This window comes from Condylostylus longicornis, unplaced genomic scaffold (assembly GCF_029603195.1).
Source record: "Condylostylus longicornis isolate FDR11 unplaced genomic scaffold, ASM2960319v2 ptg000548l, whole genome shotgun sequence".
NCBI lineage: Eukaryota > Metazoa > Arthropoda > Insecta > Diptera > Dolichopodidae > Condylostylus > Condylostylus longicornis.
This window is the reverse complement of record NW_026578506.1, coordinates 1-21,118: the sequence shown is the minus strand read 5'-3', so window position 1 is coordinate 21,118 and position 21,118 is coordinate 1. Positions and strand designations below refer to the sequence as shown.

At 43.9% G+C, this 21,118-nt stretch overlaps 4 protein-coding genes across 4 annotated transcripts; 1 reads left to right on the top strand and 3 right to left on the bottom strand.

Moving 5' to 3' along the window:
* Positions 1-210: 210 nt before the first annotated feature.
* On the bottom strand, positions 211-1,085 carry LOC129617528 (uncharacterized; the record flags this gene model as incomplete). Its single annotated transcript, XM_055532709.1, has 3 exons — positions 820-1,085; positions 511-692; positions 211-452 (listed from the first exon to the last, which is right to left on the bottom strand). Coding segments are annotated over exons 1-3 (690 nt in total), but the record flags the coding sequence as incomplete, so codon positions are not given.
* A 312-nt stretch (positions 1,086-1,397) lies between these two features.
* Positions 1,398-2,312, bottom strand: LOC129617527 (uncharacterized). Its single transcript, XM_055532708.1, has 3 exons — positions 1,923-2,312; positions 1,482-1,861; positions 1,398-1,434 (listed from the first exon to the last, which is right to left on the bottom strand). Exons 1-3 carry the CDS (start codon positions 2,310-2,312, stop codon positions 1,398-1,400), a joined length of 807 nt encoding a protein of 268 aa, XP_055388683.1.
* Positions 2,313-2,431: 119 nt separating this feature from the next.
* On the bottom strand, positions 2,432-3,074 carry LOC129617526 (eukaryotic translation initiation factor 5-like). The gene is made up of 3 exons (XM_055532707.1): positions 2,972-3,074; positions 2,614-2,923; positions 2,432-2,504 (listed from the first exon to the last, which is right to left on the bottom strand). Exons 1-3 carry the CDS (start codon positions 3,072-3,074, stop codon positions 2,432-2,434), a joined length of 486 nt encoding a protein of 161 aa, XP_055388682.1.
* Positions 3,075-5,081: 2,007 nt separating this feature from the next.
* LOC129617525 (probable RNA 3'-terminal phosphate cyclase-like protein) lies at positions 5,082-5,886 on the top strand. The gene is made up of 3 exons (XM_055532705.1): positions 5,082-5,403; positions 5,450-5,619; positions 5,668-5,886. The coding sequence occupies exons 1-3, from the start codon at positions 5,082-5,084 to the stop codon at positions 5,884-5,886; spliced, it is 711 nt and encodes a 236-aa protein (XP_055388680.1).
* The last annotated feature ends 15,232 nt before the right edge of the window (positions 5,887-21,118 follow it).

Here is a 21,118-nt window from a genome sequence, read left to right as displayed (position 1 = left end):
AACTGTCCCCGTAACTTGCACCGTCGTGTGATAAAGCGATACTCGTCAAGGCACCATATGGACTGCAACACAATTTGTTGTCAAATCTTCATAACTCATGTTCAATTTCGCCAATCATGCAAATTTGATCAAATTCGAGCCTTAAGTTATTCAAATTGGAGAATCAGATTATTCAAGCATTAGCAGCTAGATTTTTTTATTTTTTCTCACCTTCGTCCCTTTGAAATGACTGTTACGGCCGCTTTGTTGATTTTCTATTTCGTGATATCCAACGACTATTTCTCCAGATTTGTTAGTCGCAATCACTTCCAGTATTGAATCATTGATCGATAGATCGGACAACAGAATGGAAGACAACGATGAGGAAGATGTTTTCCGACAGCTGAGTTGTTTCTTGTCTTCAAAGAAGGGGGGGAGTGTTGTCATCGTGGTGGTGTCTGGGACGGTCACATCTGGATGAACACAATCATCTTCGCAGTCTATTAGAAATCGACGTACGGTATAATTTACACGATCCATCAGCAGATCCACTGGAAATGATAAATGGTTGATCTGATTCTGGTTGTAATGATGACAGACAAACGACCCAATCGTCAGTTGACGAAAAATCTGAGGATTCGAATTTTGACCGTGCAAGAAAATAATGAAGAACAAGAGCAGATTCAGACGTGATTTTGTGAGCTTTCATAAACCTGAATGAAGGAGATGAACAAAAACACATGATAAGAGTGTCATCGCTGTATTTTGGTCTTGATGCACATCTAGAAAGTCCAGTGTCTCTCAACAGAAGAGCAATCACTGTGGATAAGAGTGTCATACTTGGAAAGAGAAGTGCGGAGGAGAACGCGTTGTTGTGAGAGTGTTCCGTCTTCATTTCTTCCTGAAAATTCGATCAAGAAATCGAATGCTACAGACTCTTCTAATTCGAGCAATGTATTAAGGACTTCGGATAATCCACGTCTCGTCAAGTTAACGGGAAGCACAATTCCTCCACTCAAGAAATGGAAACGTTCATCTTCCATTTCAGTCGCGAATCGAACTTCCACTTGCTGTTGTCCATCGGTTCTGTCCGCTTCCGCCTTCATCACAACCAGGTTTTCTTGGTCGTGGACCTGTTCGTTTTATGGTGACCCAGTTTCTGTGTCCGCTTGTCCAGAACACGCAAATTGAGTCGCATTTGGATTTCCAGACTTGATTTACGAGCGACGCTTCCAATCAGCAGCATCAATTGGTTAAAAACCTTTTCATCCTCCCCAATCTTCCGTCGTCAAATCACGAGCGGAGAAGTCCCGTTTTGGTACAGGCGTAAGTAACAATCAAAAACGAGTTAGTTCACTAGTTTGTTTAAACGGTTCAAGAAACCACGACTCACAAGAAATTCAAACACAGAATAGATTCTAAATATCATCGATGTTAATATCATCAGCATCTGCACTAAAAGACAAATAGACAAATGATCAGCCTCAATGCACACAACCTACGTTGTATCAGTCGTCTTTGCTGTTTGTATGCTTTGGGCTCCTCCCACTGCCGCTGATGGCTTCTTCAGGTCTTCAGGCGTTGACTCTTCCTCCTCCTCCTCCTCCTCTTCATCTGACTCCTCAGAGTCATTTTGTTCCAGCCAAGCCAAAAATGGCTTTGCGGCGATCTTCGCTTTCGAGTGACCCTCACGCCCCTCAGCAGCGACTTTTTTCGAATTATAGTGAGTTAGAATTCCTTCGTCACTCAGAATATCAGCAGAGTACAACTTTTGAAGAAAGTAGGGATAATTTTTGAAGCCGAGCACAGAAGTTCCACATCGCGCTTCAACAAAATCTTCCAACGCCGTAAGAATGTCACGTTGCGCCATATTTTGAGTCACCTAAGGGAATTAATCATCAAAACAAACACCTCTGCCACTTACAGGTATGAGAAATTTCGACTTTTGCTGGAGGGGTGTCCGGAGTGAGAAGTCCAAAGTCTTTATTGAACAAAACATCCAATGCAACATACACTTTGATTCGATGGTCAAACTCTTGGGACACTTGAAGCAAACGAAGTTGTTCAAAAAATCCAGCGGGAGTCATCGACGTCTTCCAATGTTTGCTTTCATCCTCTCCAACAACCGAAACGAAATTCATCATATTTTGCGTCACGCTGATAATTTCTGGTGACGTGTAAGTAAGATCTTCTTGGTCTGCTCCATTTTTATCTTTACGGCTCTTTTTCTTCTTCGTTTTTTTATCGTCCCCATCAGAATTGGATGATCCCTCGCTCTTTTTGGTTTCCCTCGTCACAAACATCCTCGTCATCGTTGCTTCCAATTTCACCATTTTCTCTTCGCATTTTTTCTTGATTTTTTCTCTTTTCCGTCCTTATCCTTTCCTTCCTTATCCTTCTTGTTTTCTTTCTTCTCTTTCTTTTCCCTTTTTCTCTTTCCTTCTCTGCTTTCTCATCGCTTTCCGCCATCTTCTCGCAGTTTCTGCTGTTGAGCCTTTAACGCTTTTCGTTCTTCTTTGGTTTTCCTGAACAGCAGAAAGCATTAAGAACAAGACAACGATCTCGTGACTCAATAGACACCACAAAACAACTTTATCCATAAATTACACCAGCGAAATCCATACAACAACATACTTTTTCGCGCCAAGTGTGGAGTCCCCTCCATCTGGTGGATTTCGTAAAATGAACGTTGCGAGCTTATGCGCATTATCCGTCTCAGCCTGATCACCACAAGCGTTGCAATGATAAACAACACGCCCCTTCTTTAGTTGCAAATCAATTTCTGGCAAATTACAATTTTGACACAACACGAATTTGTCAATGAACTTGTCGATCAAGACCTGAAGGTCACGCTGCTCATGGCACCATTCACAATCGCCTTTCCCTCTGCTGGATCGAATTTGGACTGAGCGCCCCAATTCATGGCCGCAAAACTTTGTCGGATCTACAAACAAAAAAAGAGTCCGCGTGGAGCACAAATATGAAACGTTACAGTCAGGAGGTCGTTTGAGAGCGCGAGCAATGTCCGCCATGTTGACGATGTTGGTACGAATTCCGTTACCGCGACCTTCAACTTTGGCGACGAGCTTCGGCATCTTGTACCGATAATTTGGATCATCGGTTTTGTAGCTGGGAATGCTCAACATCGACATGATGGAATAAGAAAGATGCAAGAAGGAGGAATTATAAAGATCAAAATGGTATCAAGTACAAAAATCGGTTGGAATGTTGATAATGATGGAGTGAAATGAGTGCCTTTGAGGAAAGAAGGCTGCAGACATACAGAAACAGCGAAAACAAAAGTCCATTAATTATACGCAAAAGAGGGAATTCTCATTCGGTATGGGATGGTGGATCTAAGTTGGATGACGAGCGCAATTGCGAGAATGAAACGCAAGATAGATTTCTCTTTCTTTTGGATGAATGTTGTCCAAAAGGTTGGACGCCGGCGGAAACGACAAGAGTTGGTTTGTTAAAGAATGAGCCATCAACCTTCTCAGAAATCTTAGTGTGAACAATGATGATTACTGGAAATTTGATTAAGACTGAGTTGCAGGCGCTATATCTGTTGTCCTGTTGCATGCTTCCCAGAACACAGACAAGTTGTTAACATTCAAAATGTGTGTGCACAATCACAATTCTTTAGCTTGTTTCGTTTTGAGGTAACTCCAATTCACTGGGCGTTAAAACCGACGAAGAATATAAAAATTCGCTCAACACTTCACAAGTTACAAAAAAGTCAAAATGAATAAATTCAGGCATCAAGAGAGACGCTTCTGATGATCCTTTTATGAATTTTGATTTGCGCGTATGAAACAAACTCCAATTTTGATTGTTTTGGAAATTTCTCAACTTTCAATCGGATGCATGAGAAAGTTGAGATGCTGAGCAGAATCCATTCACATCCTTCAATTCGTAGCGAGGACAATCTGAAGAGGAAAAGATGGAAAAAGGAAAAATGGATTCATGCAAAATCCTTCTGACAGTCCCAGCATCAAACTTTCGTGATCTTTGACCGGCAAATGAACTCCAAAAACTATTTTCAAGTCATTTCTGAGATCTACCGGTAGCAAACAATGATTAACCCAAGCAAAGAAACTCAATGGAAGTGTTTGAACAAGTCACACCCCCCCAACAAAGAAGTTTCAAGCTCTGTGAGAATCATCTCTCAGATCATATGAACTCCACTTCTATCAGTTTCGAAGGTCAGGGAAATACTTTGTTCATCAATGAGCTCAGCCTCGACCTGGACCACCTTTTGAACTGATAGAATTTTAATGACAGCTCGAGCCCGCGGCTTTAAAAGGCGAAGCGATGGAAACCCTCCCCCGGTGAAACTCGCGAGCGAACGCCATCCTCCACTGCGGTACAACGGTGCGAATTCTTTCCGCCAACGCGTTGTTCTTTCAACAGTCTTCAATCGCCCTATTAGAATTTCAAACATCCGTTCTGATGAAGTTGATCCTGGATTAAGAAAATATGAAGCCAATTTAATTCGTCTGCTTAGTTTGGTGACAGATGGTCAATACGTCAAGATTGATGTAACGGGAACTGAATTAACTTACATTCCCGGGTTGATTGTTGGGACAGATGAAGTCCTTGAGTATGATTGCGGACTCTGAGCGAAATATTACTTATTTCGTCGAGGCGTTGCTTCTTGTTGCCCCATTTGCTAAAAAGCCTCTTCATATTCGCCTCAAGGGAATAACCCCACGGAAATGCATGTGCGTGCGTGACCCGTGCATTGACTATTTCAGAACAGTGGTTCTTCCTTTTATGGGTCATCTTGGAATCAAAGAGGGTCTCTCATTGAACGTATTGAAGAGAGGTGAATTCATAATAAGGGGCTTCTGGCTTGTCCCTTGACTCCTTAGCAGCAACATTACTGCTTTTCTTCTCAGGCTTGCCACCACTCGGTCAAGGGCTTGTTGAGTTCAGGTGCCCAATTCTGCAGAAGATCGCTCCATTTCAGTTATTAGAAGAAGGGAGAGTGAAGCGCGTTAGAGGGACTGCATTCACGAATCACGTTTCTCCGCAATTTTCTAGAAGAATGATCGATAGAGCAAGAGGAATGCTGAACGATTTTCTGCCTGGTGAGTTTTATGCTTATTCGATGGTGGAGATTTGAACAGAGGGGTTGTCGTTCTTATGATCCTGTGGTTTTGACAGATGTTTGGATTTATGATGCAAAAAGTCGGAGCGGAGTTGAAGGACCCTCAGCAGGGTATGGCATCACGTTAGTCGCAGAAACGATGAAAGGATTTCATAAGGGAGCGGATTTAGTGGTTGATGCAAACATGCAAGAAAAACTAAAAACAATGAAAGGAATCGGTGGCAACGAAATCAATGAACTGAATTCCGTCATAACAAGGAAGCATGGAATTGAACAACTTTTGGAAAAAGAAGTGGAAAACGTAAAAAAAGGTGTGCTGCAAGTTAACTGTGTTGGCATTAAATACGTTTGCTTCAGATGCGGAGGAATTAAATGGTGTGAATCAGCTCAGTGAAAGTGAATTGATTGGAAGGCTGTGTGCTCAGCGCCTGTTATTAGAAATTCATTATGGAGGTGTCATAGATACGACGTATCAACACATTCCATTCCTGTTTATGGCACTAGCAGAAGAGCATGAGCCGTGCAAGGTGAGATGTCCGTGATCGTGATTTAAAATACATTTTGTAATTTGCCAGATTAAAGTTTCCAGGATAGCGCCTTATGCTGTGCAATTTTTACGCCACCTGAAAGATTTTTCTGGAGTAACTTTTTCATTTGAGGAGGTCGAATCTCCCCCATTGCCAAGAAATGAGGAAGAGGATCAAGAAGAAGAAGAAGAAATCATGCAGATCACAAGCATAATTGTAAAGTGCACTGGCACAGGATTTAGAAACATTGGGAGAAAAACATTTTAATATTCCATTTTGCTATTCAAACAATCTTTCATGGATCATTTCTTTTTCTGATCAATTTGTATATCACTCTAACAGGACCGTCACGTTTCATGCCTAGTTGTCTCGCCCCAAACGTGCACTTTGTTAGTGATAAGCAGTTCGAATTTGCCATTTCTTCGTCATTTTCCGAGTTGGAAATCGATTTAATCAATCTTGCGGACAAACAGAAATCTTATCTGCCCACTCGACGACCAGGGTTTTTATTTATGGAGAATTCAACTGGTCGTCAGTTGATATTTCTATCCTCATAATTATTCTAACAGATTTTATGTCGCTTCGAAACGTCCTCGTTTCCTTTATTTGGGTTTGGGGAGCCAACCGTGCAAGACCCCCCTAACATTTCTCATCCTTTAAACGAAGGCTATCAGTCCGCGTAATCAGTTTGTTGCAATTTTATTCCCGTCTGAAACCATTCAAAGCGTCTCTCTCTCTTCCCTTGTTGTTGGAGACGCCCTTGTTCGCGGTGCCCAACTTGATTTCAGTCTTCGTTTGTGTACTTGTTTGATTTCGAGTCTTGCATTTTTTCCCTTGTTCATCAACAAGTAGGTTTCACCGTCGAAGTGTTCCTCATTCATGTGTTGATGTCATTTTCAGGGAGATCGGTATCCATCCCGTGCTCGATGATGATGTAATTCTCATACTTCACATCTTTGAGATTCATTTGAGATCAAATCTCATAAATCTCAGCAGCTTGTTCATTTTTCTTCGTTCCCTATTATTTACATTCCTCCATCACCCTTCTTATATTTGTAGACAAGTCTATCATCAGGGTCCACTCTATTATTTATCTCTCTCCTCTATTTTGATTCGTTCGTCTCCGTTTGCTCAAGTGGTCTATTTTGTTTCGTCTCAACGCTTGGTTGGTCTTTCCAGATTCCTAGTTTTTGGTTCTTTTCCTTCCGTCTCATCGATTGATTGACTGTGTTAATTTTATTCCCACCCCTTTGCTAAACTGTTCAAGATGTCTCAGAAGTCTTTCAGAGATTCCCCTCTGGCTACTGATTTATACGAAAAGGTCTCTCTATTGATGAATTCCCAAGTGGATCCTTCTTTCATGGATTCCAAGTCCCAAGAATCGGTCTTGTGTCCCAATGACACGAAGGACTTGAGCCCATATCCTGAGTTCAGTGTTGGGCCCTTTGAAGGTGTCGAGAAGCGGCTTATTGTCGAGTTTTTCCAAGATGCCTTGGAAGCGTCTCCCCGACTGCGAAACGGATCGTTGCGAAGCTTGGAATCATCAGATTGGCAATCGATGCTTGATAAAGCAAAATGTCAAATTCTGTCATTCACGTCTTTGGAAACGAGTTCTGGAGCATGCACCGCGTACTTGTTGTCTGAATCCTCTCTGTTTGTTTATAACAGTCGAATTGTGTTAAAAACTTGCGGGTAATAAAGATGAGCTCAATTCATTTTAAGCCTTTGATTCTTCTCCAGGACAACAACTCCTCTTCTTGTGTTGCCAACACTTTTGAGTTTTGTAACGGGAATCGTTTCTCCAAATTCAAAATCAGGCCGAATCAAGCTTTCAGATGATTGTGCGTCTTTGGCAAGTGGATCAACTGTTGGGTCGATGGGGATCAGCTCGAGCGAAGATCAAGATGTTGATGGAAACAGAAACACGCTCGACTTATCACCAAAGATAACTCTTTCACCATCATCGTGTAATAAGGCTGATTGGGACACTTTTGGTCTTTTGAATGGTTCAGTGAGTGATGACGAAGCATCAGTTGATCCCATCAAAGCAGTCACGTCAATGCCGTGTTTAATTTCTGGATCCTCAAGTTCATCAAAATTGGAAATTCAAGCGGCTCTTGATGAGATTTCTGAAAGCGAAAATACATCTTGGATTGCATCATCAGCACAACACGTCGTTCAGTTCATGGTGTTCTCACATCTCACCTATTGCTTTCCAGAGAAGCAACGATATCCTCATCGCTCGAATGAAGAAGAGATTGAATATCTGGATCAATTTTTCCGTCGCCAAACTGTCCCAAAAGAATCTGTTGAATTTTTCTCCCTTCGCACTTCCATCGCGCGTGAGTTCTTTGTTTATGGATACAACAATCAACCGAAAGAGAAGGAGGGAATGGTTGAAGAAGAGCCTCTCCTGATTAGTGAATTGATGATGCTTGGTATCAACGAGTCATCAGTGGAAGATTTTGCTGGTAAAGGCAGTGGATATAATTCTGATACTACGACAAAGACAACGGCGTTACAGCAAATTATGAAACCATCACGAGAAGATTGTAAGGAGAGGTCTGCATTAGATCAGTTCTGGTTTAGTCCGTGCGGCTATTCCTGTAACGCCCTTATGGAGGATCAAACAATCACCCAGGGATCAACAATTTCTCGTTTCGCGCCACATTTTGCAACTGCACACATCAGTCCTGAACTCGACTCATCTTACTGCTCGCTCGAAGTGACTTTCCCGTTTAAAACGAACGGTTCTTCAAGTTCTTATGATCTGTGCTCAACTGGCGCGTTGACCGTGTTCAACCCACAGCACGTGCATGTTGTGGAGATTGAGTTGGGTGAAGAACATGGAGGAAAGACGATGTTGGGAGGGACCGAAATTCTACAATCGAAGACCAATCATTATGAGTTGATTTGTGTGAAGGAGCACCGATCAAATTGGATCCGCGTTCGGCACTCGGAGTATCTTCGACGATGAATTTTAATTGTTCAAATATTCGAGGATAGCGACTTGGTGATCACGGACAATTGTACAACTTTTTGATCCGTGTACCAGTCGAGTTAAGAAATTCGTATTTTCTGTATTGTCAACTGGAACTTTTGAGTGAATTGCTGAAAGCACTACTTTGCAGCTTGTATCTTAGATAAGATGGTAGGAACAGTGTTGAAATGGCTTGAGGGAGAACAAACAGGACAAAAGCATGCATGCATCCAGGTAGAAGGATCCTTTGTTCTCGAGTCTTTCAAAATCGAGCAAATTGAAAACTCAGTGAACAATTGCTGCCTCTCCATCCTTTCTCAAGGTGCTCATTTATTGCCTCCCGTGGCCAACAGATTTTTTATGTGCGGTGTTTAACGGCAAACATCGAAACCAGCATTTTCTTTGAGCTCCAAAAGAACTCAATTTCAGCGGGACCCCATATGTTCAATCGGCATTCCGCCTTATTGTTTGTCAATTTTGTTGTGTGAAAATGTCAGCCAAGCCAAAAGGTCGCAGGCGTCCACAGCGCAACAGACGAAAAGTATCACCTCCAATGGTAGAAGAGGACAACGGAGGTGAAACCAGCTCAGCTTTTAATCCATCCACAGAAGCCCCAAAATCATCCTTATTGGGAGATGAAGGCAACAGTGATAACAGACCTGAAGAAATCATTGACACCACAGTGACGACGATCGGCTCTACAGAATATGATGATACTCGCTGGACATCTACGGAAGATAATACAAATCGCATCCGTACTTCAAGCAGTAGCGATGTTGTGAAAACAAGTCTCATCAGCAGCACGATGACTCGAAATGGAAATCCAAAGTATGACACCAATGAGACCATCAATGAAGGAGAGTATTGTGGTGACCTGAACAACGGCGTTCCCCATGGGTATGGGACAATGAAATACGCCGATGGGAGCGTCTATACAGGTTGAGTCATTAGACTCTATTGCGATTGTTTATCTTTCTGTTTTGTAGGAACTTGGGATCGCGGTGTACGATCTGGAACTGGAACTGTGACCCATTTAAACGGTGATTCATATAATGGGGAATGGAAAAATAACCGGATGAACGGGTCCGGGGAAGTTTATGTAAGTGACAACATCTCTGAATTAATGAAGAGATTATTTTTTTTTAGGTATTTAAACGGGGATGTTTATATCGGAACTTGGGAAGACGATAAACGGAAGGCTTTGGAAAGATGCAGTACAAAACAAAGCGAGGGTACGAGACAGCGGCTGATAAAGAAGACGAGGTTGATGATCAGAAGGACAAGCTAAGGCTGGGAAATCCCCACCGCTTCTTGGACACGATTATCGACTCAAACCCCCAGAAAAAAGCGGGAGGCATCAGGGATAGTTGCAACTTTTGAGGAAAGCTATGAAGGCGACTGGCACAATGGTAAGACAAATTGTCCTCACTCTACATTGAATGTCGCTGAGGGTCATCTATTTGGAAGTACTTGCCGTCCTAGACGAGTGTCCTACCGATGGATGCATTCCTCACAATTTCTAATTCAGATCTGATGCACGGCAAGGGCCGCTACGTCTTTCATTTCCGGGAGTGAATACACAGGAGATTGGGTTGAAGGGAAAATGACGGGAGAAGGTGTTTATCGCTATCAAGAGGGTGACGTTTACACAGGAACGTGTCGAGATAACATGAAATGCGGGTGAGTCATCATGTTTATCCAAGATATTCGCTTCGTTAAAATGAATATCGTTTTGTATGACGATTGATTATTTTCTCTATTCGACAGTTTCGGGACGTTTAGCTTATGCTGATGGAAGCTTTTATGAAGGAAATTGGGAGAACGATCAGGTGAGGAGTCACCTCCGTCTTGATTGATCGATTAATTCCTTCAGGCTGAGGGTTTAGGGAAATTTGCATCTCATCGTGGTGCAATTTATGAAGGAGAGTGGCGGAAGGTATTGACGGCACTGAGCGACAATTACGTTCCAACTTGGAACACATTCCAAACGAGAGTCGTCGATTGGGACATTTCATGCGTCCTCAGGGGAGAGTTCATGGTCGTGGGACGTATCGCTATGTGAATGGGAAGCTCTATAATGGCGAATGGCAGTTCGGTAAGTCCCTTAAAGATCTATACTTCGATCATTATCTGTTTCTGATGGCAGACCAAAAACACGGGTAGGATACAAGAGGGAAGAACTGTGTCGATATGTCGCTTTATGTGTAGAATTGGGACATTGACGCATGTAGATGGGACAGAGTATGTCGGGGAGTGGTTGGCGGATAAGGTAATTTTTTATTTCTTGATCCAAACTTTAACTGTTTCGTCTTTCAGCCTCACGGTAAAGGTGTTCTAACATACAACGATCGAAACATATTTGAAGGTTCTTGGAAAGAAGGACATCTTGAGGGTTTTGGAAAACAGACGTTTCCGTCCGGTGCGGTTTATGAAGGATTGTTTCATGCGAACCTCAAGAACGGGTACGGCGTACAGTTTGTAACTGCTGAGGTTGAAATTGATTCATTTCCTGGTAGGACTGGAACGTTGACTTTCGGCCCCATTTTAAATCTTGAAAGCCTGATTATTGAGGGCACATGGCGTGATGACGCTGTCAGTCAAGAGGCACTTGATTCGCAAATTCAACATCGTTCTTTCAGATTAATGGAGTTGCCATCGTGACGACCCCGGACGGCAATAAACGTCCCATCGAATGGTTTTCTGGTTTTGCTGTTCTTCCTCGATCGAAATGCATATTATGCCATCATGGCGACGATACTGGGAAATGTTATTGGAGCCTGACTCGTTCTGACGGCGTTCTCCTCCATGAGACATCACCTTCACGCGATAGCACAATGTGTGAAGTTGAGATGAATCAATCCAGCAGAGGCGCAACCACGATCTACACAGAGAGGAAAATTATACCTCCCACAGTTACCGTCACGGCTCCTTCTGGATTTATGGACGACCCGGTGATCGAGACATGCAGTGCTTCAGATGACGAACTGCCTCCACATTCCATCCAATCCTCATCGTATAGTGGAGCATTGCATTTTGGGAAGAAGGAAGGGTAAGTCGGAAACGTGAAGCATATTAGAGATCCTCGTTAAGAGAGATTTTTGTTTGAGATTTTAGTTGTTTGTATTCTTGTTGCTCTTTATTTGTTCTTGTGCATTCAGACAAGGAAGATACAGATTTTCAGACGGAAGCGTTTATGTAGGGAGTTGGATGAACAACATGGTAAGAGTCTTTGTATTGAATGATTCACAATTTGGGTTCCAGCCAAATGGCAAAGGCACCATGATTTTGGCGAATGGAGCTCGTTATGATGGAGATTGGAATCAGGGGTCAATGCATGGTAAAGGAACGTATTCGTATCCTGATGGTACTTGGTATGAAGGAGAATGCAGGAATAACCTGAAGAACGGGTGGGTTCGATATCCCACATAAATTTCTGAATGTTTTCCACTTGTTCATTTGATCGGTTTGTGTGTTGATTCAATGATCTTCAATAAGGGAACAGTTTCGAAATTCACCTCTTTGTGCGTTTTCATGTTTCAGTTATGGTTGCCTACGGTCTCCAGGCAAAGTGAATTATCAAGGGCAATGGAGAAACGATAAGGTAAGTTCCACTGGAATGTTCTGGCTCCACTCTGTTGTCTCTTCTTTAGCCCCACGGACGGGGACAATTTGTCAATTCGATCGACGGAACAGCTTATGACGGCGAATGGATGAATGGAACAATAACAGGACGGGGCGAGTTGAAGTATTCAGACGGGAGCATTTACACCGGAATGCTTCAATGTGGTTCACCAACTGGGTGAGAATTCTACTCGTATAGAAAAATGAATCGCACCCAGTAGCTGTATGATTGTTTTCAAGTTTTTGGTGTTTCTTACTTGCAGGAAGGGTGTGATGCGATATTGTGATGGATCAACTTATGAGGGGTTGTGGGAGAGTAATAAGGTAACCCTGAATCGCTCGTATCGCCGAAATATTATCACTTAGGGTCATGGATTTGGGACTTTCATTGCTTCGAATGGTTCCCTCTATAAGGGAGAGTGGCTCCATGGGGCTCCCCATTCTGACTCAGGGGAGTTTTATAATGCTCTGACAGGTGTACGCTATCAAGGCAGCTTTGCAATGGGACGTTTGACGGGGTGAGAGATTGTGAGTTGTTGTGTTTTGGAATGTGAAGTGTTTCGTAGTCCAGGGAAATGTTGGTTTTCTGACGGTGCCTCTTATCAAGGGCAGTGGCTAAACGGTCTAGTGAGTTACTTGTTTCTGCGACACCACATCCCTTCATACAGGCTCATGGTCGAGGCGTGTTCAGAACAGCTGGGAGCAAAGTGTGTCGAGGGGATTGGATTGAGGGAAAACTTCAAGGCGGAGGAGTTGTGATGTCAACGGATCTCTATGTTAATGGCATTCTCCATGAGCACACAGAACCCGAAGATTTTACTGAGGAGGACAATGACGATTACGTTCAAACAGGATTTGAGACCATTCCTCCTGTAAGACTTCTATCTCGCTATTCAAGTGAAGTGTTTTGAATTTTCAGCACGGCGAGGAAAGGGACACTTTCGACGAGCAACACCCATCCTTATTCACGTAAAGCGATCAACAGATAAATAGATAATTAGACAAATAGATAATTAGATAAATAGATAAATAGATGATGTGGATATAGTGAGAAAGAATGAGGCAGATGAGTAACAGGTACCTCAATGGATACACTGATGCTCTGATATTTGGGTTCAGAAGACAATTTCAATCCTTTTCGACACTTCTTTCTTCTTTGCAGAAGTTTGGGACTTACAAAGTTATGGATGCCACAAATTGTGAGTTATTAGATCCCATTTCCGTGAAGATTTCCGGTTCGTTTTCTAGAGAGGCGGTCCTATTGGTTACCAAATTCTTTCGTCATTTCGATCTGAGAGATTCAAGACGCTCGAAGAAGACGGAGAAGAAGAGGCCAATTTTGCTGATTATTCCCTTCCATCTATCCCCTCAGCTACAGCCACTGCAAGCGCTCTTATTCCTGATGTTGGGGTTTATGGAAATCCTCCCCAATCTCAGTCGAACATTCCATGGGTTCAGCATGACACACAATCTCATACTGAGCGTCGAGACTCACATTACACTCCGCAGTATTCAACACCGAATCCTCCCGCACTTCATCGGGATCGGAATGAAAGTGGGAATTCGAATTATCAACCTGGCCATGTTGAAAGTTCTAGTCTTCATCATCACCATCACATCCATCATCATCATCATATTGAAGACACTCCATATAAACCAACATTTACATTTTCGACAACATCATCAATCCCTCCTTCTCCCACAATTTCCAATACAGAGACAATGGGCCCTCGCCTCCAATCAACACTCACAACATCAACCCGTGCTGTTTCCGTGCCGTTCAGACCACCTCCCTCTCCTCTGAGCACTGCTCCGTATCCAACGCCTCAACGTTCTCTATCAGCGCCTCGTCTAAACCCTCTCGGTCCTTCAGTAATCCGTCGCCAGTTGACGTTGCCCGCCACTCCAAGCTCTCCAGCAAGCGGCCAAGAAAGGGGTGCCCCCCGACCACTTCGTTTCGGCTTCCCACCCCACAGTTCTAACGAGCTCTCACACTGACAACTTGCTACCATCCGTTTCTCACCTTGTGCACTCTGTTCCCCAACACACTACTATTGAACATCTTCCACCCGTTGTTCCCCAACACACTACGGTTGAACGTCAAGTTGAGCAATGTCCACGAGCTTGTCCCATCGTTCGATCGCAGCCACCAATCCATCATACGATTGTGACAACAAATTCATCATCAGCGCCTCGTTTGGTTAAACAGTATACGACTGAGGCACCAATCGTTATACGGGAAGAAATTAAAACGGTCATTCCCCCAACTATCATCGACAGAACAGTCGAAATCCCAATCGTTATCGAAAAACATGTTGACAGAGAAATACCAGTTCCCCAAATTGTTTACAAACCCACCCCTCAGACAATTCATGTTGAGGAAGAGAAGAAAAAAACGCGTTTCATTCCTGTTCCGGTCGAAGTTGAGACGGAGTGTCGTTTTGAGGTTCCGGCTGTTCGCCCACGGTACACTCGGGTTGACTACGCCGTTCTTGTCCCAAGGTTTATCGAAGTCCCAGTACCTGAAGATTTGTTCGATCAGGACGTTTTGGCCAAAGCAAAGACATTCTGTCGCTATTTGGACGAAATGACTGCTTTGAAACGTGGTGTTCAGTCCCATCACTTCGACTTCCTCATGAATAAAGCCAACAAGAAAACGCTGTTTCCACCTCCACTTGTTGATATGGAACGAATGCGTGAACGGATGGAGAAGAGTTTGAGAGAAGGACGGCTTACTGTCCATCTTGATCGACTGACATCTATCCTACATCAACACCTCAAGAAGACTTCGCCGGTAGAGACGGTGGATACGAGGGAATATTTGTGTCGTATTGACGGACAATCGATCCAACAGACGCCTCAACACGCGCCGTTCTACCACTCTCTTCCGACATCAGAATTCAGTGTATTGCGAGACCATGTCCCAAATCCAACAGAAATATACTCGAGTAACAGACCTGACGATACCTTTGAAACGCCTCCCCGGTTTTCCAGGACAAGGTCCTTGGAGACGCAGATCAAACAGAAGAAGTCGAAACTTCCAGCTCCGCTCGAGGTGCCTTCTCACCGAGCCTCGACCAATTCTCTACAAGTGCCCTCGTTCGGCGAACCGCCGAAGCCAACAGCTTGCATTGAAAAAAGATCGGCTGAACGCTTCCAAAGCTCCCCAGATGATAATTGCTCAGAGACCAACATGGAAGACGAGGTTTTCATGAATTCCGTCAAATCGCTTCTCCATTCTCATCCAGGGATGGATCCGTTTGAAGCGGGATACGCGATCGTGCAACAACAACTTGACTCTCTCAACGCTGGCAGCGATCTTCACATGGAATGCGTGACGCAAACCAACGAGTCATTGGAACAAAATGAAACCGAGGAGGAATCGCTGGGGTCTGTGCGTTACGTTCCGGGTGGTCTGGCATCTTCGGAGGAACTGTCGTCCGGAATGCCGACATCAACGTACCTCGATGATTCTAATGATCAAACTGAAATCGCAAAACTCCAAAAGCTGGGAGTCCAACCATTATTATGATCTACAAATTATCTTTCAATGTCTTTTTTGTTTTCGTCATTTTTGCTATTTTTTCGCCACACTTCTACCTCCATTTCTTTTTGCGCCTAAAGCTGTTTTGCTATGGGAGCTCTAATTGACAATTGTTTAAGTTGGACTTTCGTCTACGATACGGCGATTTGCCCAGACATCTGTTTCTTACAGAAAATGAAAAAAATGAAGATAGACAAGTGTTGTGACGGAAGGTGCGCAATCAAAGATGAATTGAGAGGCAAACGCCGATTTGCTAACAACTGAAGTCGTACACACTGATAAAACACAACCCAGTCATTTTTACAACCGATGGAATCAAACCAAAAGACAACATCAAACATAGCTGGCTAACACGATATACACAAAACAATCAAAGTATCAGGCATCTCCGAATTGACGCAACATTTGGAATTTTCCGGGCGCCTTTCCTCTTTATTTTCCTGCAAAGTTTTCTTCCGAGTCTCTTCGTTGCACAACGAATGAACTTCTTCGAGCGCTTCCGTCCTCCTTTCACTTTTTTCAGTGCTTTCTGAATCGCGGCCCGCGCAACTGTTGAAGATTGAGATTTCCTGATGCTCTGGTATTTGTTCAACCGCCGATGAATGCGAATAGCAACAGCGTCAAGCTGCTTGCTTGTGAAAATGGATGTTTTTTTGGGCTTTCTAAAGCACATGAGAAAGTCGCTCTACCCAACAGTGAGTGCTTACAGCATGTATGCCAGGGCAGCCACGTTTGGAGCATTTGCAACGCCAGGCGATAAAGGAGTGGTTGAAGAGTGTCGTAGAAGATCAAGCTCTTGTTCATGCACTTGGTTATCGGGTTTCAAGAACTTGTTGCTGAAATGAACAAACTGGATGACTATTACAAGACTCCTTCTCACAAGTCAACCTTCCGCTCTGCCGCCAGTCGCTTTAGTGCTGAATAGCGATATTTAAGATCTCTTCTAAAACTTCCACCTAAAAATTTCTTTTTGCGGGAAGCTGATTGAGTAGCTGCTTCCCTACTTGCGAGAGTTTCCTTCATCCAATCGCTTGCAGAATCCCCCAGCGCTATGCTGATAATATTATCGAGGATTTTCTTTCCAACTCTAACTTCTTCCGGAAAAACGTTCAGTTCTGCCGTGCGAACACCGTCCCCTTCTCTTTCGTAGGCCGCCATACACCGGTGCACCACGTTGAGATACTGACGATACAAATGGTGATGCATAGTATCCGCTACTTCCTTAGAGACTTCTGGAAAAATTCTTGTCGCCCAGTTCTCACTGAGAAAGATTGTAACGCTGGGACATTCCTCGGAATGGTTACAGAAGGTCTAGATCAGAATCCGCCGCAAACAAGATCAACAAGTACGCCCTTTCTTCTGATTCGATCGAGTCGTTGAGGAGATGCTCCCTGAATATCGTTTTACGGAATCGAACACGTTCTTTCTCCAAGCTCTCATCCCTTTGATCAGACGGCTTGAGACTATTGTCAATAAGTGCCTTCATTTTGGGGGTAACTCGCTTCATCATGTCAGTCTCCACAATGCCAGTGATCGAGTTCCTTCATAAGACATTCAAGTTCTGCGTTTTGGTGCTGGATGTTGTCGTATCTGTGAGGACAATTGGGAGGCATCCAGATGAAGAGAGGCACACTCACAAATCTTCCCTTTTCAGGCTGGGAAATATCTTGGGCACCCAATCCTCCCTACAGTTACAAGTAGATATGGGACATCGATCAAACAATCTGGGCGTACTTATGGTCGGGAACCGATTCTTTAACCCCACGTTTTAGCCACAATGCAGTCCAGGAATTTTCTCAGTTTTTGTACATCCAATTTCTTTCCTTGATATTCCATTTCTTCAGATTTATCTAATGTGGCCTGAAGGAAGCGTTTCAGGAAGGTTCAAGGTCAAGAGGTTTCCACGCGCCCCTAAAGCGATTCATCAGGTTGATCGGAACATCCTTCCAAACATCCAAGACGCCCTCGGCAAATGCACTGAAAATAGAGACCCTCAGCACTTTGTTCCATTATTCGCGGCCTACTAGCTTTCTAACAGCCATTTCGGCCCTATGTATCTGCAACGGATAAAATGGACAAAGGGTTGAAATTGCTTCACACTCACTCTTTCTTCACTTCCTTCCCTTTCTTCCCGTCCTGGGTTGTAATCACGTCGAACGCAGCCTTCACGGAAGTAAAATCGGACACCAAAAACCTCCATACAAACTATAAAGCGAATAAATAACAGTTTTGAGAGACAGAACTTGCCTCTCTTGTTTCCTTCACCTTCTCAGAAGTTTCCTCCTCTTCTTGAGAACTTTCATGGATGCTGTCCGATGACTCCAATGCATGATACCCATTTCTGAAAACTCCCATAAATGCTTCCCCTTTCTTCTTGAGGACTTCCATGAGTGATTCTCTTTTCTGATAATTTGCATCAATGCTTTCTCCTTGGATGCTTCCTCCACGCCTGCTTCCTCCATGCATGCTTCCTCCACGCCTGCTTCCTCCACGCATGCTTCCTCCACGCATGCTTCGTCCACGCATGCTTCGTCCACGCATGCTTCGTCCACGCATGCTTCGTCCACGCATGCTTCGTCCACGCATGCTTCGTCCACGCATGCTTCGTCCACGCATGCTTCGTCCACGCATGCTTCGTCCACGCATGCTTCCTCCACGATGGCTGCTCATACGGTTTTAGGGGGACTCCATGATAGTTGGATGGAGAAGCGTTCGGCGGAAGAATACAGCTGGGCGGGCGAATCTCCACATTTCGGAGATCTTCGTCAGCATTGACTTCATGAACGGGCAGACAACTTCTCCGGAATGGAAGGAAGGACTTGAAAAATTGATCGCTACGACTATTCCCTTGGAATTGAATGCCTTCCATAACAAAGGGTGAAGGAAGAGCATCGGGAAATTGGCTGTTCGAACACAGCTGTTCCAGTTCGAGCAAAACCATAGAAATGACATCCTCGTTGTCGACAGGAATAATTATCCGATACAAACAGCTTTTTCACTTTGATTGCTCTTATGAATGGCAGGAGGATCAGTCACGTAGCGTTCAGATAGAGTGGGGTGTCTATTTGGTCCGTTAAAGGCAGGCTTCGCTGCCTTGGTTCGAGTTGGGGAAGGGCGGTGTCACTGTCCATTTTGTTAGGGTTCACGAGGGGTTTGTTAACAGGTGAGGAAAACATTCAGACAGATTTTGGGACGACCCATGGAACAGAAAACTTGGGTGAGGAAACAGATCAACAGACGACAAAACACAGTAGAGCAGGCTAACACACAAGTCGCACAGCGGAGTCGACCTACGCGACTAGACACTTTTAGCAGGCGTGAGAACGGTTCCTACTGTCAATTTATTGTTCCACTATTATACAGAAAAACATGTCATGTGCTGTAAACGAAAAAGGATGCAACGATCCTGGTCCAGGGATTTGATTGTTTTTTTCCTTTTTCGTCCTCGGAGCCAAAATTCAAAGCAGCCAAGTCGGATGGTCGCTCGTCTTCATAGTTGATCCCGCCCCAGCAGATTTGATTGGAAGTCGACGAACTTCGAACGCTTTGACTTGGGAGGAACATGAGAAAATAATGAAAGCGAGTACAATCGTCTGGTTGAGGGAAGAAAAAATCTTCTTCCGGCAGAAGGCACATGAGCAGAAATCAGTTGTGGACATCCTCATATCCTTCCCTGAAAGGTTTAACAATCTCGTCGACAGCCAGGCTTCCATAGGCAAACCATCTCCATATTTTCTTTTTACGGTTGCCTCAATGATTCCTCTTCTGTTTTATATTGTTCTGAAAACACGGATTTTTCGTATGGAATCTTGTGGTCTTGCAAAAATTAATCGTTCCCTGGACAACCGCATGGATTCTGCAGCATCAAAGATGTTCTGATTGTTGGAGTTTTAATGTCTTAGACGTCCACTACAGAGTCGACATTCAATTTGTCATCCGTTTTGCTGTTAAAAGTTGCGGAGTGATTGTTGCAGAAATCAAGGGAGGTGTAGGTCACAACAACAGCGTTGGCTGTCACAGCATCAACTGATCACATCATGCTCTTAACCATTTGAGACGTTTGAATCATCAATACATGCAATCTTATTGGTCAAGAGGAAGTTTTGCACTGATTGCTTTGTTCCAGTGAGTTTTTGAAATGCTGCCCACTCTCTAAGACATCCAGATTATGGATACCAAAAAAACGGCGTTTCCGATCTGAGCGTGTGAAGTCTGCATCAACACAAATCGAGGTGTTTCTTGATTCAAACCATCGAGTCCTCAAATGGACTCAAGCAAGCACCCCGCGTGTGGAATGAGAAGTTTGTTTCATCTTCTAAAGAATTTGGATTCCTCGTGAAGTTCACATTGTCTTCCGTGAGCATCATTCTGCGTTTTCCCCGCGTACAACCCGATCCCGTCTTACTAAACCTTCAACACTCTGTGAATCAGTCGCTGGGATTGCGTGGCTCAGTGAATATTTAATTCTTCTTACATGCTCGTGGACTCTGTTCCAGTGATGGGGACATGTGAGGCCCTTCTGTCAATATTGTTAGTTTCGTTTGCCTTTTAAGGCAACAACGCAGTACATCCCTCACGCATCGTTATATGACAATCAAGAGTCGCGCATGCCTTGGAATTAAAGGGCCAATCCAGCAGAGTACTCAAGCACGCTGTACAGGATTCCCTGCTTTACGCTGGTCCAGTTCTGGAAACCGATGGACCCATTGGGCGATTTAGAAAAGTTACAGGCAGTTTCGCGAGTCCTTTTAGAATTAACAAACCATTTAAATATAGATGATAAGGTAACGGCTGCGATTTAACTTGCAACACCTTTTATCTGTTCAGGACCTCGCAGAGTACATCACGCATTTGGGAGAAGCGTCCTCAGATCTCAGTTCATTCAAGGACCAGCTGCTAGAAGATGGTCTTGAGGCACCGGACGGACTTGTCTCATCTTTATTTGCACTAACGCGACCCCTACATGACAAACAACAGAAGAACACTTCAGCTGAATGCGAGAAGACAGCAGAGCGTCGTCTTTCAGTTTTAGAAGATGATTCTCCTCATCAACACGTTCACTCAGATCTCAAAACAGAACGGCATGCCAAGGCGTTTCCTGGTTTGTGTCGCCCCGACAACCCAAACAGAGAAGAGTTAAGATTTCATAGACCTGATGAACATGGTCCCCTATCTCGGGGAGCTTTGGCGCTCCTTGATGAAGAAAAAACTGATCGTGAATTATGGGAAGAACAAAAAAAGAAACGGAGAGAAGATCAACGTTTTGACTATCGCGAATCAAAACGGTCCCGTCGTGATGATGACGAATTATCCCGAAGCGATCGAAGACATTCGAGAAGCAGAAGTCCTTACAG